A 16262-nucleotide genomic window follows, 5' to 3' on the forward strand; every position below is an offset into this window, starting at 1 on the left:
GGAGAGGGAGGAAAAAAGGGAGGAAGAAAAAAAGGAAAAAAGAAAAGAGGAAAAAGAGGGAAAACGGGGAAAAGGAGAGACAAAGAAAAAAAGGAGGGAAAGGGAGAAAATAAGTGGGGAAAAAAGAGGGGGGAAGACGAGAGGAGAAAGGGAATTCACAGAATCATAGAACAGTTTGGACCTGAAGGGACTAACCCCACCACTTTGGGCAGGGATAACACATGCTACATCAGGTTGCGCAGAGCCCCATCCAGCTTGGTCTTGAACACTGACAGAGATGGACTTCTAAACATGTCTTCTGCCCACAGGCAGCTTTTAGGTTCCAAATGCCTGGCAACTACTGCCAGTGTTGACGCATCTCCCCTCTCCCCACCCAGCACTGTTCACCACCATTTCAGCAGTGACCATAAATAAGTCCTCTCACTTTTTGGCAGGGGTTTGCCAGCTATTAGTTTGCCGGCTTGTTAAAAAGCTGGTGGGATGAACCTTATAGCCTCAAATGGTTGCTCTGAACATATGACAGGACAGCCAGGAGTTCAGGTCCAGCCAGAATGGTTTTGTGGAAACAAGTCCTGTCTGACCAACCCGATGTCCTTCTATAGCAAGGTGACACCAAGAGAGTGAGGAAAAGGCTGTGGATGTTGTCTTCAGCAAAGCCTTTTACATCATCTCCCACAGCATTCTCTTGGAGAAACTGTCAGCTCATGGTGTTTATGAAGGAGTTCTTTGCTGGGTAAAGAACTGGCTGGGTGGCTGGGGCCAAAAAGTTGTGGTGAATGGAGTTATATCCAGGAGGTAGCTGGTCACTAGTGGTGTTCCCCAGGAGTCAGTATTTGGGCCAGCCCTGTTTAATGTCTTCACCAACTACCTGGATGAGAGGATAAAGTCTACACTCAGCAAGTTCACCGATGACACCAAGCTGAATGGGAGTGTTGACCTGCGGGAGGGCAGGAAGGCTCTGTAGAGGGATCAGGACAGGCTGAATTGATGGACTGAGGCCAATTGCATGAGGTTACACAAGGCCAAATGCTGAGTGCTGCCCTTGGGTCACAACACCCCAGGCAGTGCTGTAGGTTGGGACAGAGTGGCTGGAAGGCTGCCTGGCAGAAGAGGACCTGGGTCTGCTGGTCAACAGCAGCTGAACATGGCCTAGCATGTGCCCAGGTGGCCAAGAAGGACAGTGGCATCCTGGTCTGTATCACCAGTAGTGTGGCAGCAGGACCAGGGCAGTGACTGTCCCTCTTTACTTGGCACTGGTGAGACCACACCTCGTGTCATGTGCCCAGTTCTGGGCCCCTCACAACAAGAAAAACATTGAGGTGCTGGTGTTGCCAAATTTTTGGAACTCGGACATTTTAGTTATACAAACAAAGGGTCAGGTTTAGAAAGAAGACATTGTTTATCGTGTAGAGATGCAAGGTGTAAGTTTTCCTACAAATCAAGCACACCAAGGAGTAAATACTGAGAGAATTTATACCCAAAAGTTTACATAAACCCACCTATATAATACCTGGTTACTGCCTACCTCATGCATAGTCATTTAGTTTTTGCAGCCTTATGACATGTCACTGTGCCTGCATGGGCCTCTTTGGGGGTCTCTAGTGGTTGCTTTCCATCATCTGGGGAGGTGTCCTCTACAGAGCCTCGAATAAAGTTCAGGTCAGGTCGAGAAGAACCCAAGGCTGAGTGCCAAAGAAGATGTGATCTGCAGCTCCAATTTAAACAATTGCCAAGCAGGACATAAAATACAAAAGCTTTCTGTAAACTTCAAGCAACACCTGTTTAACCCACCTGACAACATCTATTTGTGTCAGTGATTGAGGCCCAGACCCAGACCGGCAGGGAATCTGAGTCGTTTATTCCAAGGAATGAGCTGGTTTTATACACTTTTCCAAGGCACAGTATTTCCTTATACGGCAATCCTCACTACGTGACCTATCCCGTGTTGCCACATCAGCAACACACTTTCCAAATGTCCTTCTATGGGGTGACCACTCGCTGTTCACCCGTCCATCAGCTCCCGGCGGGCTCCTCTCTGTAGGGCTCTGCCCTGTGACACCTCCTGCCCCCAGGGTCTGGTGGAGACAAGCCTCTCTCTGGGCTGCCATGTGCCTCTGCGGCATGTCTCACAGCATACAGCTCAATTCTATCTTATCTCTTCCCACAATTTGTATTCAAAGGAGGGATTAAAGGTGAGAATGATACCATCAGCTTTCATCTGCTACAGAGATCAAAGGAAGGGACAGAATTCTCATTCTGCTTAAAGACATCACTGGAGCATGTCCAGAAAAAGGCAAGAAAGCTGGTGAAGAGTCAGGAGCAGAAGTCCTGTGAGAAGAGGCTGAGGGATCTGGGATTGTTTAGCCTGGAGAAAAGGAGGCGCAAGGAGACCTTATCACTCTCTACAACTGCCTGAAAGGAGGTTGTAGCCAGGTCAGCCTTCTTCTCCCAGGTAACAAGTGACAGGACAAGAAGTGGCCTGAGGGTGCACCAGAAGTTTAGATTAGATAGTAGGAAAAATTTCTTCCTTGAAAGCATTGTATAGCATTGGAACAGTCTGTCCAGAGAAGTGGTAGAGTCACCATTTCTGTGAGTGTCCAAAAAGCATGTGGATATGACACCTGAGGACACGGTTCAGTGGTGAACATGGTAGTGGTGCTGCATTTATGGTTGGACTAGATAGTCTTAATGGTCTTTTCCAACTTTAATGATTCTACAATTCTGTAGGGACAACCAGGCATGCACATGCTTGTGCCTTAATCAGAGCCTCAGCATGGTCATAGAAAAGACACACTGAATCTTCTCCAAGATCCTAGTACCTTGCAACCTTTTTCTCCATAATGATCTCACCACTACCCAGTACTGACATTTCTCTCTCAAGTCAATTCAACCTACACTGGCTATACTAGGCATAGTATTGTAACTCTCAGAAGTCTCAGAAAATTTATGCCCAGAAGACAGATGTAATTTAGAACTACAATGACAGTCCAGAAATGCCTAGTAGCCTCTGATAATGAGGTGTCACTGCAGCACTGACAGTTTTCTAAAGACACCTGAGTTTTTTCGGTCCTTTGTCAGAGAAATGTGACTGCAGTGTTGCTGCCCAGCAAATTTTTGCTGCATTCAATGAATTTATGTCTGCATCTGATTATTTTCAAAGGGGTGACATGTCTAGAGAAGATGGGACTCCAAGCTGAGCCACCAAAATGGGTCATTTCCAGCAGGCTGTAGGATACGTCTGACTTCTCCATCCACTTGGTATCAGGCCACAAGTGTTACAGGGACAAAACATCATTGCCACTGAAAGATACAGCTCTGTCCTCTGCCAGAACTGTACCTCCATTTCCACTGTAGTATCAGATCAGGAAATTAATCTTGATTACAAGGAAGGTAGACAACAAGGGAAAACAGATCCATGTTTTGACTTCATATTTGCACAACCCAAATACTTGGCTTGGGAAAGGAGAGAGCAAAATGAGGCAGAAGGTCAAGAGCAGCACAGCTGTCAGCCTGTGAAACTGCACACACAGGTTTAGATCCTCTCGTATACAATTACCTTGTTCATTTCCAGATATAACTGTCTTTTCTAATAATCAGCACCACTGTATTTGTGCCTACCTTCATTCTCTGTTTCTACCACAGCAACTTTATCTTTTCTCTTCCACTCTTTCAGGAGACTGTGTTTTGGGGGATGAAGCAGCAATACACCAAAGCTGTGGTCTCTCAGTTCGCCAGCATCTTTGCAGTGTCCCTAATATTACTTCATGAAAGCAAGCACAGCCTTTTCTGCATACCTTCTTTAACAATTCTTAGATTTTAATTGATAATTAGATACAAAGTGAATTAAGTTCATTGCTACTCTACATTCAGCAGATGAAGGAACAATCTAGCAGTTCCTCTTCAATTTTGCTACTCTGTACAGAGATTCAGCATGGTATTTCTATCATGCTGCCCTGGCTTCAGCTGGGATACAGTTCTCAGTAGCTGTTACAGTGCTGTGTTTTGGATTCAGAATGAAAATGGTGTTGATAACACATTGATGTTTGTGTTTTTGCTAAGTCGTGTTTATCCAAAGTCAAGGACTTTTTTTTCCCTGCATGTCTCATGCTCTCCCAAACTGGGAGGGAGCGTAGCAGGGACAGGTGACCGCAACTGACCAACGGGATATTCCATAAAATATGGGATACCATAGAATGTCATGCCCAGAACATAAACCAGGGAGAGTTACGAAACTGGGTTCAAGAAGGGAAGTCTGGAATCAGTCAGTGGGTGGTGAACAATTGCATTGTGCATCACTTGCTTTTTTCCCTTTTTGTTATCATTGTTATTATTATTTCCTATTATTATTGTATTTTACTTGATTTTCAATTATTAAACTGTTCTTATCTCAACATAAAAATTTTACTTCGGCTGTCCTTCTCACTACTCTAAACTATCCAGCTTTTGGGCAGATCTCTGGGTAACGTTCTCTATTATTTATCTGACCTTAAGGAAGACTTGAACCATTTGCAACAACATGCTGGCTCCTAGCAAAAAGACTGGTTGGGTTTCAAAGATAGTCAAAGGATATTCAAAATCTTAAAAATTCTTGAGTACCATAATCAGCCTGGAGGACAAGGAAGGAAAAAAGGAGAGGGAGAAAATAGTAGGAAGGTGTCTTCCCCCATAGGTTATTTCTCTGAGGAGAAAAATAGAAAGATTCTTAATCATTCACAGAAAAGAACTCCCAAGGCACAGAGGTGCCTGCAGTGCTGAATACATACACCTGATTGGTGTCCCAGCCAGTGACACTGTCATATTATAGTCCCATCCTACAAAATACACCACAGAGAACAACTACTGCAAGTAAAGTATCACTGGTACAGTAATGACAAAATGCCACAAATATGAGAGCAAATGCTCCTTCCCAGATTGTTTTTTTTTGGTGTATCTTCTCACTGACACAGCATGTGACAAGGAGGAAAAAATCAGTCCTTGACTTCAGATTAGCACAATTTAGCAAAAATGCAAACATCGGTGTGTTATCAACACCAGTCTCATTCTGAAACCAAAACACAGCACTAAAGCAGTGACTGAAAAAACTAACTCTAAACTAGCTGTAACCAGGACAGCTGAATAGTTTGTAGTGGCAGGGGGGGTGGGGGTTTATTAGCAAGTGTGTAGGGCCGTGGGCACCTTCAAAATGTTTGCACCTTATCCCTGAGAAACTGCAGAATCCAGAAAACTAGTAAACTAAATTTAAAAAGTGTGCTGTCACCCTGGCACACCAGAGAGGACCCAAATCACTGCAACATGTTGGGGCCTAGCCCAGGCTTATTGAGCCTCTGTACTCTAAGGGGAAAGAGAAGGTCTCTGAATCTGACAGTGAGACAAAAAAAGGCCTTGCAACTATTCCAGACACTGTGAGAGGCACTGCAGCTGCTCCAATCCCAGCAACAGGAACTGCCACTGAAAGCACTGAAACAGCATCACCAGGTGCTGGTGTCAGTTACCCCTGTACGGAAGCAGTAGAAATGTACATGAAAGGCACCTTGTAAAAAAGCTTTAGCAAAAACAGTCAAGGATGACAGGGAGAGTAAAGAGGATGAAGAAGCAGCAGCATCAAAAGGATGAATTACAGAGCCATCATCAGGGCCATCACAGGAACTGGAAGAGGAGACAGAAGAAACAATCACAACTTGATCCCTTTTCCTGAGTGAGCTATGGGAGATGTGAGAAGATTTCAGTCATTGTCTCGGTGAGTGTATTATCACCTGGTTGCTCCAGTGCTGGGACAACAGAGCCAACAGTGTGGAATTAGAGAGTAAGGAAGCCAGGGATTTGGGATCGCTTGCTAAGAAACCAGGCATTGACAAAGCAATGGGAAAAAAGACACAAGCCCTTTGTCTTTGGAGGTGACTCTTACCAAGTGTGAGGGCAAGGTGTCCTTATAAAGAAGGTATTCCATGTAACTTAAGCAAATGGGCTGCAATAAATGTATTAAATACCTGAGGGAATTAGCCATATGAGGAATTATAAATATTGACCTGGACGATGTGCAAGCTCCCCCCAGGTCCAGATGATGTCTTATGCCAGTGATTCATGGTGGAAATTTGTACAGAGTGCACCAACAGCGCATGCCAACGCCTTGGCAACAATAGTTTGGAAAGATGATGCACAACGAAGGTGAAGTGATTTTCCACATCCAGGAATACGAAGACAGTATTCCTTCCCCCATCACTGCAGCTGTGGAGAAGCTATCAGATAAACTGACATATAAACTGACTCAGGATTTTCAGTGTTTCAGAGAGACTATGTCCTACTCCCCACCTGTAGGGGGCCCTATTTCTACAACTGACAGCAGGCGTCCTCTTGCTCAAGAGGGAGGATATAGAAGGTACACACGACAGAGTATCCTGTGGTTTTACCTGCAGGACCACGGAGAGGATATGAGGAAGTGGGATGGACAATACACCTTGATCCTAGACAGGTGTGGGAATTGCAGGGGAAAACAACCACAGTGCGTTTTTTTCCAGGGAGATTGTTGCTCCAGTCTCCAGCAGACAGTTTTCCAGGCAGAATGGAAGGTCTGGTCATACTGCTGGCGCTATGGAGAGAAGTTCTAGTCCATTTCTACAAGATGTTAGTGGGGAACCTTGAAATCAGTATTAGTGGGGCCCTGCCTCCAGCCAGATGGAGGAGAGAGATAACTGGATTTACTGGACTGTGTGGATTTGATGGCCTGGCACAGCAGCCCCACAGGATTACAAGGCTTTAGTAGACACTGGTGCACATTGTACCCTAATGCCATCAAGCTATGTAGGAACAGAATCCATTTGTATATCTGGAGTGACAGGGGAGTCCAAACAGATAATTGTATTGGAGACTGAGATTAGTCTCACTGGGAATTAGAGGCAAAAGCACCCTAGTGGGCCTGGACCAGACACTCCATGCATCCTTGGCATAGACTGTGCCAGGAGACAGTATTTCAGAGATCCAAAAGGGTATTGGTGGGTTTTTGGTATAACTTCCCCAGAGACAGAGGAAATTAAACACTGGTCTACCTTGTCTGGTCTATCAGGCAACCCTTCTGTTGTTGGGTTGCTGAAGGCTGAAGAGCAGCAGGTGCCAATTGCTACCACAATGGTGCCCGAAGTTTTTATGTAGTGTAGAAGGGGATAAATTTCCTGTAGTGCACACTAAAAACATGCTGGAGAAAACAGTCTGGGTTATTCCTGCCTCAGGCAAAGGTAAACCCATCTGTGGGATTGTTTTTGCTCAACGACCCAGGTGCACTTGGTGGGTAATGTTGGAGGATGGGGTAGTCCTGTGTGTGCCTCAAGGCAATTTGATTTTAAGTGAAAATAGCCAATGAATTAAACTGTATGAGGTAATTATGCAACACTGTATTGCCACTTTTATGGTGGCTACATGTGCATGACCTCACGGGGCACCTCACGGCATCAATCTTACCACAACTGTTCTGGGGATCTGAGCCTGACTTCCCTCTGATCGTTGCACTCATGAAAAATGAACTTTGATAAAACTGAACAAGCACAGCAGTACTGGGATCAGAACTGACTCAAATGTGCAGCATGCAACAATCCAACACCTCACACCATCTTTTCTGCTTGAAAGACTCTTACCAAGGGTGAAGGCCAAAGCCATGGACTAAATGAATTCATCAAACATTTTTTTTATTGTGTGGACTTTTAAGAACACTTAACAGAGGTGTTCCATTGACTAAGAGAATGATGTTTGTATACCTATCAAAACAGATAAATAGGGAAGGTGATGGGACATGGGGGAATGTGAAACTTGGCATGACACAGATGATACGGAGTAAGCAGTGAGTATCGTCCTGATTACAGCTAGGGTAAGTTCTCAGTAGCTGTTACAGTGCTGTGTTTTGGATTCAGAATGAAAGTGGTGTTGATAACACACCGATGTTTGTGTTTTTGCTAAGCTGTGTTTATCCAAAGTCAAGGACTTTTGCCCTCCTTGTCTCATGCTGTGCCAGTGAGAAGATACACAAAAAAACCAAACTGGGAGGGAGCACAGCTGGGGGAAGTGACCTGAACTGACCCAAGGGATATTCCAGACCAGAGAACATCATGCCCAGTATATAACTGGGGGGTTACCCAGCAGGCCAGCTGATCTGGGTACAGGAAGGGGAGTCTAGCATCGGTGGTAAGTGGATGGTAAGCAATTGCATCATGAATCACTTGTTTGTTTTCTTTTTATTATCATTATCATTATTATTATTTCCAATTATTACTGTATTCTACTTTATTCTCAATTATTAAACTATTCTTAACATCCAAGTTTTACTTTGACTCTTGTCCCCATTCTACCAGTGTGGGGGGGAAAAGAGAGGGGAATTGAACAAGCATCTGCGAGGCGTTCCATCTCCAGCTGGGCTTAAAACCACAACACATGTTTTTGAATGTTATTTTAAACAGAAAACTGAAACAACGTTTCAAAAATGTGCAAAAGGTCAGGAGTAGCAAGTTCAAAACCTGCGCTCCCAGAACCCATCTCCACAGAAGGCAGCTAACAAGGCACTGTTTTCATCAGTTCCCTTCTAAGGAACTTATTTTTACAGGTGTGATGACAGAAGAACGACTATGCTCCCATCTGTCCTTCCCCAGTAAAATTACTGAAGAGGAGTAAGGTAACAGAATCCCTTTTACCAGCAAATCACAGAAACTCTCTGACCTGGGCTATTATAGCGCAAACCACAGACTGCTGTTATGCATTATTTATTCTAAGTACGCAGAGGTCTGATCAGAAGAGATAAATGTAATGAATACTTAAGATTTAGAATTTAAAACTAATTAAGTCTGCATATACAAACTTTTATTTACATAAGGCATCAAAATTGCCCTTTTTAACAAAAGGGTCATTTTCCCTTTAACCAATACTTTGGTGAAAGAAATGTCACATTTAATAGACTAATATTCACTGGTATACTTGTTCTGAACAAGCAGGTATAACCCAAGGTACAAAATGAAAAAACACAAAATATCCAAGCATACTATTTCATGAATTGCTCTGTAGAACAAAGAATTAAGGCTTGTTTGCATCACGATGATGAACAATCATGCATCATTTATTCCCACAAATAATAAAATCCATTTCCAAGTGAAGCAGGAATAGCAGTAGTCTTGTATAATCCCCATATTGTTTACATGAAAAAAAACCAATTTGGCATCTTAGAAATCAGATTGAAAAGTAGGGGGAAAGAGAGGAAAACAGAAAATGGTCCTTGGTTCGGAATCCTTTACAAGCATTTTCAGTGTCCACTTGCAGGAACCCTTCGGTTTAAAGAGGAAAACCCAGATGTTTGGTTTGGACTAAAAACATTTTCAGAAAGGCTAGAGTTATGGTTTCATTGATGATGAATATGAAGTATCTAGCAAAAATACATTGTTTGGAATAATGAATTCCACACTGATATCCCCAAGTGAATGGCATATATACATTAGGCTGAGCCTGTTTAATAGGCCTGATTTATAAAAATGGTAAACCTATATTATGCTTCGGCCTGATGTAATAGTTCCTGAGTTTTAAATCACTGCTAAGCCACAGCAGACAAAACTCTGAATGATGTGATGAAAAGTTTTGCGAATCATTTTCAGCATTAGCACGCATTTTGTTCAGCAACTTTCAATCATCAATAAAAGTCAGTCTTCCAGGTCCTTCATTTTTCATCCACCTCCGGTATCTCTTCCACCGGGGATCCATGGCCATCTTCTTCTTTAACTCCTCCTCTTGTTCTCGTTTATAGACCTGGTAAGACAGACAGAAGTTTTTAATAAGGATGAAGAAACAGCTTAAGAGAGCCTCAAGTGAGGTGTTAAGTGTTTATACTTCAATCATTTGCCAGCTTATTGTTCTCACCAAAGACTGGATTGCAGCGTGGAAGCAGACCCCAAGAAACAGTGTTGGAGCACCTGCAGCCCAAGATGCTTCATGCTTTTGCTGAGCAGAACTATCTTCCTGTAAGCTCCAAAACTTTCTTTTTTTTGGCTAAAGAAGTAGATGCTCAATGCATTCAACAAAAGAAAATACACACTAAGCAATGTCTAATGTTCTGAAAATCTAAACTTGTGAGTCCCTTTCAGCACACTGTTCAATGCAGCTGTTCAGCTCCTCATTTTAGCTGTTCTCCCTTCTCAAAATCATCATCTAACAGAACACTGCTGCGGAACTTTTTGTTCCTAAGTAGGGTTCTCAATGAAGTTAATATCTGCATCCAGTATTTACAGTACTAAAAGATAAACTATTATATTCTGTCAAGAAATGGTGTCATTGTAATGGAATCTACAGTTATCAGCAAAGTCAATAATCTTAAAAAAAAAGGCAAAAAAAAGAGCAATAGCATCTGCATTTTTATTCTGGGAGGCAGTCTACGTAGATGCTGCTGGGATATATCTCAACACCATTCATGATTTTATCATCTTGGTTTCATGTGACTCAAATGACAACTAACTTTAGAGTTCTGCTATGCACGAACAAGATTTTAAAAATATTGTATTATAGATGGCTACACAAATACACAAACTCAATGCTCAGTGATCATAAAGGTTTAAAAAATCATTAGGAAACAGCAAAAATATTGTGGAGCTCCATGATGCACTTGTGTATTGAATTCCTGGTCTTTCTCATCCTGGAAAACTGAACAATATGCAGACAGACATCTCCAGTCATGAAGGAACAGACAAGCTTTTGGGGAGAAACACTACAGCATATTTTTCAGCCTTGAAAATACATTACTAAGTTTCAAGTAAGGATATGGTAGTGGTACACAAAAGCACAGCTAGCAAAAGAAGAGAATAAAGCATGATTATTCTCCATTTCCAGTAATACTAGCATAAGCAGGAGTCCAGGTGGCTTCAAAAAAATCCTCTTCTACCACCTTCTACATGTACTGATGAACTCACAACCAGATGGCACAGCAGACACTGAAAACTTTAATGCATTCCAGTGACTAGGTAAAAATTCATACAAGCAATTACCTACAAAGACACCATTTCCTTTTCATAAACTCACAAAGCTGCAAATTATGTTGGATAAATATTACTATACAGGCGCAGCTGTTCATGTATTCATCATGGAAAAATCAAGTGCTGGCCACCACAGGAGACAAGTGTGAGCTAAACAGACTTCACTTGTGGCAAATACAGCTCTTTCACACGCAGTGACCAAAACATCCTTACTTAAAAACTGCATGGATGAGACACCAGAGCATTTTTTTCTTTACGACAGGATATCCATCCAATCTTTTTCCTTTAACATCTGCTTTGACTAGCAGCATTACTCGGCCTTTGGACTTCCTGACTGTTTTCTAGCAAACCCATCCTAACTGAACACGTATACTACCTGGCAGCTAATCCTTTCATTACATTAGTACCTATTTTACTATTCTCCTCTTCAAGTTTGTAGAGTAACTCACCCCTGCCTGCTTTTGAAGAAACATTCTCTTATTTTTGGTGTCCTGCCATGATCCCATTTCTTTTCCCACCATATGCAGAACAGCAGCATGACCTCCTCCTCCCCTTAAGCAGACCAAGTTCATATTCTCATGTTCTTCTTTAGAAACCTCACACCAAATGGCCCACAGATGCACCTCTGTGGAACAACAGAAGGGTTTTGTCAACCTGCCATGCTCCAGCATCCCAAATCATTCTGGACTGCAAATTCTATGCTGTGGCTAATGTTCTTTCTCTGCTCTCACAGAATTCTTAAAAATTATATATTAACTACTTAGTACTGAGTATTGATTTATTGACTATTCATGGTAAGAGTAGAAGTTGTGCCCAATGATGTTTTTCATGCCATCCTTACTTGAATAGGTGTACAGCACTGCAAGAACAGTCCATGACTCACCACAGGCCAAAGAACTATCAAAGAACAGTTGGGAAAACCAAACCAAAACAATAACAAACAATCAAAGCCCCCTGAGCCAGGAAATAGGAGCTTAGAAGACTGACTAAATAGGAGTTTCAGACAATCTGGGTAATTCTTATTACAAATTACTACTGCGTGGAGAACAGACAATAGCCTTCAACCTACCATAATAACCTTGTCATACCACATTGTTATTATTGCTCTGGGAATGCTAGATAACTAACACCAGTTTTTCCACCAAGGCTACTGATAAATAACATAGAGAAGAGAAATTTCCAGTTCCCCTGAAGATGCTGGATAGACTAATTAGCAAAAAAAGATAAATGTATGTAAAAGTAGCTGGAACCAGTGGATGAACAGATAATGAGGAATATAGTCGGGGGTTTTGGCATGTAACAAGAAGGAACAGCACATGCCCAAAGAAAAAGTTCCAGGAAAGGTCACCTGAAATATTGAAGCACTCAGTGAATACAACCACAGAGACCCATTCAGATGGCCCTCTAGAACCATAAAAAGACTTCCAGTAGGAGTCAGATGCATGCAAATTAGTTCTAGGAAAAGTGACATTTATGTATTAGCTAGGAAGAATATTGTAATGAATATGTATGATCATGATGGAATAAATACCCTCTTGTAAAGTTTCACAACACATATTTGCTTAGAGGTTATATGCTCCAGGTGTGTCCAGTGCTGTAATAATGAATGCATGCTTTCTAATACTTCAAATTGTGTTAGAAAGTTTATTTCCCGGCCAATTTCACTATCATTACCCACCTCATAGTTTTCTCGTATCCATAGCTGCCGTTCAAGAAAGGTCTCTTTTTGATGATCTTCCAGGCTGTCAAACTGAGACTGAGACATTTTCATGTACCTTCGTATGATATACAACTTCTCTTCCACACCATACTCTTGCCCTTTAATAGTGAAACAATAAATCCACCAACAGTACCAAACTATGTATTTGCACCAATAAAAAGGAGCAAGAAGGATCTGAAATAGAAGGATATCATATATCTTGGGCTTCTGATAACCACCCTTTATATCTATTTTATTTTTAATAATGTCTTTGATAATTTCTTCCTCCTCTTCACGGATTTCTTCTTTAGACCGCCTGTTCTTGCCTTTTTCTTTAGTCTTGTTGAGTAAACCTTGCTGCTTGGCAATCTCAGTAGCTTGTATACGGTATTTTGGCACAGAAGCTAAGTAGTTGATAGCTTCATTGTAACTACTCCACCAGCTGAAGAACTGTAATTTAAGAACAGTAAAAGTAAAAACCATGTTTTTATACAGACACATTCCTATTTGGGGGTTTGCCAGAAAAAGAAAAAAGTAATGCTGTCACACACTTTTAACTACAGTTACATTACAGTAACGGTACAAACTGAAGCTACCAGTACTTCTGTGGTATTACAGAAGCTATAACCATCCCTCCAGATTCAGTGAAGCACCTGGAAAACAGATGTATAGAAGTGTGTCTCACAGCAATTTACAATGACTAGGAAGGACAAGCAGACACTGTTCTGAACGGTTTTGCTTCTGAGAAGATGGCAATCTCATGCAAGTTAATACCAGGCTGTGCCAGCCATTCTCAGAAGCCCGTCTTCTTATACTTATAAATAAAGCAGCTAGTATACAAACATTTAAGTATAACATTGTTACTCATTTAAAACAGTTCATTGAACATGGACTAAGTATGTGACAATCTCATAAGTCTGGCAGTGTCCACTTTACAAGACTCAACATACCTCTCTGATCTCCAGCTGCCCTCTGGATTTCAAAGGAGTGGGGAAAAAAACCCCAAACAACAAATCAGAAATATAGTGCCTGGGTGAACACAGAATCATAGAATATCCTGAACTGGAAGGGGCCCACAAGGATCATCAAGTCCAACTCCTAGCCCTGTACAGCACAATGCTGAGAATGTTTCCCTCTAAAGACAGAAGAAGCCCAAGGCCTAGCTGAGGGCTGATGTTGTTCCCATATAGTGTCCTGTAAATGACGTGAGATGAGGCATGGAAAACATGGAAGAAACTAGACTAGCACAAGAGGGAAAAAGTTAGCAGCTTGCTTTCATTCTTGGGACACCCAAGCATGTCTCACTGACAGAACTTTTTAAACAATAATACATCTCACACCATTTACCAAGAGAAAGTGCAGACATAAGCCCACTACACAACCTTAGCAAAGGCCAAGAAGCAGAAACAAGAGAAAGCAAGATGGGCAAACCAGTTTACATTGACACTCACACTGAATTTAGAACCATTTGGCAGTTGCACTCCAGGAAAGTGAGTGTCTCCACTTACAGACAAAATAAGAAATAAGACGTGAAATGGAACTTTGCCATTGGAACTAAATCTGAAGAGAAATTAGGTATTTGGTTGAATATGCCATTGGAATTTATTATTCTAAGTTCTCAAATTCTGATCAACTTTTTTTTTATTTTAACTTCCAATATCCCACTAAACATTGAGGTACCTGCACCATGGTGTAAGCTTCATCCCTTAAACTTCTTGAGTATTTTTAATGATGTTTTGAACCAGTGATTCAAAAGATCCTGAAGAGAAGTTACGCATTTTCCTCCTCTTGTGTCATGAACAGCACAAGTTTTTTCATCTAAAACACAGTCTGTTTTCTTGGCCTTGGACCTACCACCTTCAGAGTAAATTCTGCTGAACTGAATTTGCTTCTCTCCTGGACTTCATCCAAGTGGTGCTTAAAATACACCGCAATGCAAGATTCACACACTAATAAACTCTTGATATTCAGTCCTATCATCTGAATTGAGTCTTGAATTCAGTGTGCTATTAGTCTGTTTTTTAAAAATTTACTTATGCATCTTGGCAAACTGACACATGTTATTTGGGGCACTAGTCCTGCCTGAGCTGCTCTGAGCCTGCCAGGAAGAACCAAGTAAATTCTTCAGAAAAGATGCACCTTGTCTCAACAAAATTAAAAGAAACTTATCTCTACATTTGTTCAAGGTACCAAGGGCAGTCAAAAACCAGCTCAGTACATTCTGACTTCAGGATTTTTACAGACGCCACACAGAACTGGACCACAGCATACAGCAACATGGCTCCTCACTGACACTTTTCATTAAATGGGACATTATGAGAACTGCTACTACTTCTCTTTTGTTCAGAAACTCACAGCGCAGTACGATGTAAACATGAAATTTTACCTGAAACACGGAGATGGCACACACCGTAACTAGGATCACTATTGTGACATCTACTTTAGGTGCCAGTCTCCTGCTGTAGTAGTGGTAATAATGTCTGTAATACTCTTCAGGATGATCCAGCATGTAGTCATAATCTTTACGTGTTTCTTCATCCTGCAGGATGAGATGAAGAACTCATTCAGGTTTAAATTCCTGTTTTCACTTGCTCTGTTATACCTGTGTTTTACATCTCATTAAATGCCGTGCTGCTGTAAAACTGGCAACAGCCCAAGTGAGTATGAAACATAGAGGAAATCTGTCCTTTTCTCATATTCTCAATTAATTTGTTCTCACACTTATCTGCCCATGCACATATGACATGTGTTGTCTTAAAATCAGTAAGCAAGCACTGTGCAAAGGCATTTAAAACTGAAAAACAGACAAGCAACTAAAATCCACAGAGTAAGTTTTTTAACTTCAGAATGGGAAGTCCAGATGGACTGGAGTTAATAAGTACGGCTCAGGAAAAGATTTTCAGATGAAGAACCTATTACAAGATTATTTTTCAAAACGTAAAGGAATTAGTTTACAGGGCTATGAAATCTGTCCAATGGAAGGCCAATTCAAGACCTCATTGTTCTCATTTTCTCTGAGTTTTTCATCATTTTCCCCCATATAATTGAGGGACAGGAAATCTAATTTTGCCAGGCTCCACTGCATTCCTTTCAAACTCCGTTTTCCCCTTCCCCCCACCCCCGCAAAAAAAAAAAAAAAAAAAAGTTCCCTTTTCCAATCCCTTGTAGCCTTAAAACACTTACAGGTCTCTTTCTTCCATTCCTGGGTTCCATCTTTGCCAAGTCATACATGCTTTGCCCTGAGAAGCCTTCCCTTACAGATCCCATATGCTATTCGAGTCACTGCTACTTTTAAAGGTATACCTCCAAGATAAAGCCCAGTCGGTTCGTTATAAATAAGTACATAAAAAAAGAACGAATTCTAGACACAGAAGGATTTTCAAGAGCACTCCATCCTCCTTCCCGCACTCTCGGGCTGGCTGCGGAAGGAGGATTTTTCGGGGTGTTTCTCCTCCCCTCCCTGACTGCTTACCGGAGCGGCTCCGGCCGCGGCGGCGGTCCCGCTCTCTCACCTTGAGGGTCTCGTAAGCGGCGGCGATGAGCAGGAACTTCTCGTGCGCCGCCTGCGCCCCGCC

At 41.9% G+C, this 16262-nt stretch overlaps 2 protein-coding genes across 3 annotated transcripts in view; both read right to left on the reverse strand.

The window, feature by feature from the left end:
• GNG10 (G protein subunit gamma 10) overlaps window positions 1-7443 on the reverse strand; it is a 13767-nt gene extending 6324 nt beyond the window's left edge. The window contains exons 1-2 of the mRNA XM_017728278.1: window positions 7439-7443; window positions 6455-6461 (exon numbers count right to left, since the gene is read on the reverse strand). Of these exons, the coding sequence (XP_017583767.1) occupies window positions 6455-6461; window positions 7439-7443 (12 nt within the window). The remainder of the gene's footprint in view (window positions 1-6454; window positions 6462-7438) is intronic.
• Window positions 7444-8725: 1282 nt separating this feature from the next.
• Window positions 8726-16256, reverse strand: DNAJC25 (DnaJ heat shock protein family (Hsp40) member C25). 2 transcript variants are annotated; one of them, XM_008629199.2, is made up of 4 exons: window positions 16200-16256; window positions 15074-15226; window positions 12667-13137; window positions 8726-9771 (listed from the first exon to the last, which is right to left on the reverse strand). In XM_008629199.2, exons 2-4 carry the CDS (start codon window positions 15194-15196, stop codon window positions 9649-9651), a joined length of 717 nt encoding a protein of 238 aa, XP_008627421.2. In that variant the 5' UTR covers window positions 15197-15226; window positions 16200-16256; the 3' UTR covers window positions 8726-9648. The 2 variants fall into 2 exon arrangements, with proteins under 2 accessions (XP_008627421.2, XP_017583835.1); XM_017728346.1 differs by having other exon boundaries at window positions 9369-9771; window positions 16160-16256.
• Window positions 16257-16262: the final 6 nt, after the last annotated feature.

This window comes from Corvus brachyrhynchos, unplaced genomic scaffold (assembly GCF_000691975.1).
Source record: "Corvus brachyrhynchos isolate BGI_N302 unplaced genomic scaffold, ASM69197v1 scaffold90, whole genome shotgun sequence".
In the NCBI taxonomy this organism is placed as follows: domain Eukaryota; kingdom Metazoa; phylum Chordata; class Aves; order Passeriformes; family Corvidae; genus Corvus; species Corvus brachyrhynchos.

Bases quoted from the DNA above. Each gene is read 5' to 3' on its own strand.
- DNAJC25 (XM_008629199.2), bottom strand. From the start codon at position 15,196: ATGCTGGATCATCCTGAAGAGTATTACAGACATTATTACCACTACTAC. The intron at 13,138-15,073 runs GTAAAATTTCAT...CTTAAATTACAG, and splicing joins GTGCCATCTCCGTGTTTCAG to TTCTTCAGCTGGTGGAGTAG. The intron at 9,772-12,666 runs GTGGGTAATGAT...CTGTCTTACCAG, and splicing joins GGATACGAGAAAACTATGAG to GTCTATAAACGAGAACAAGA.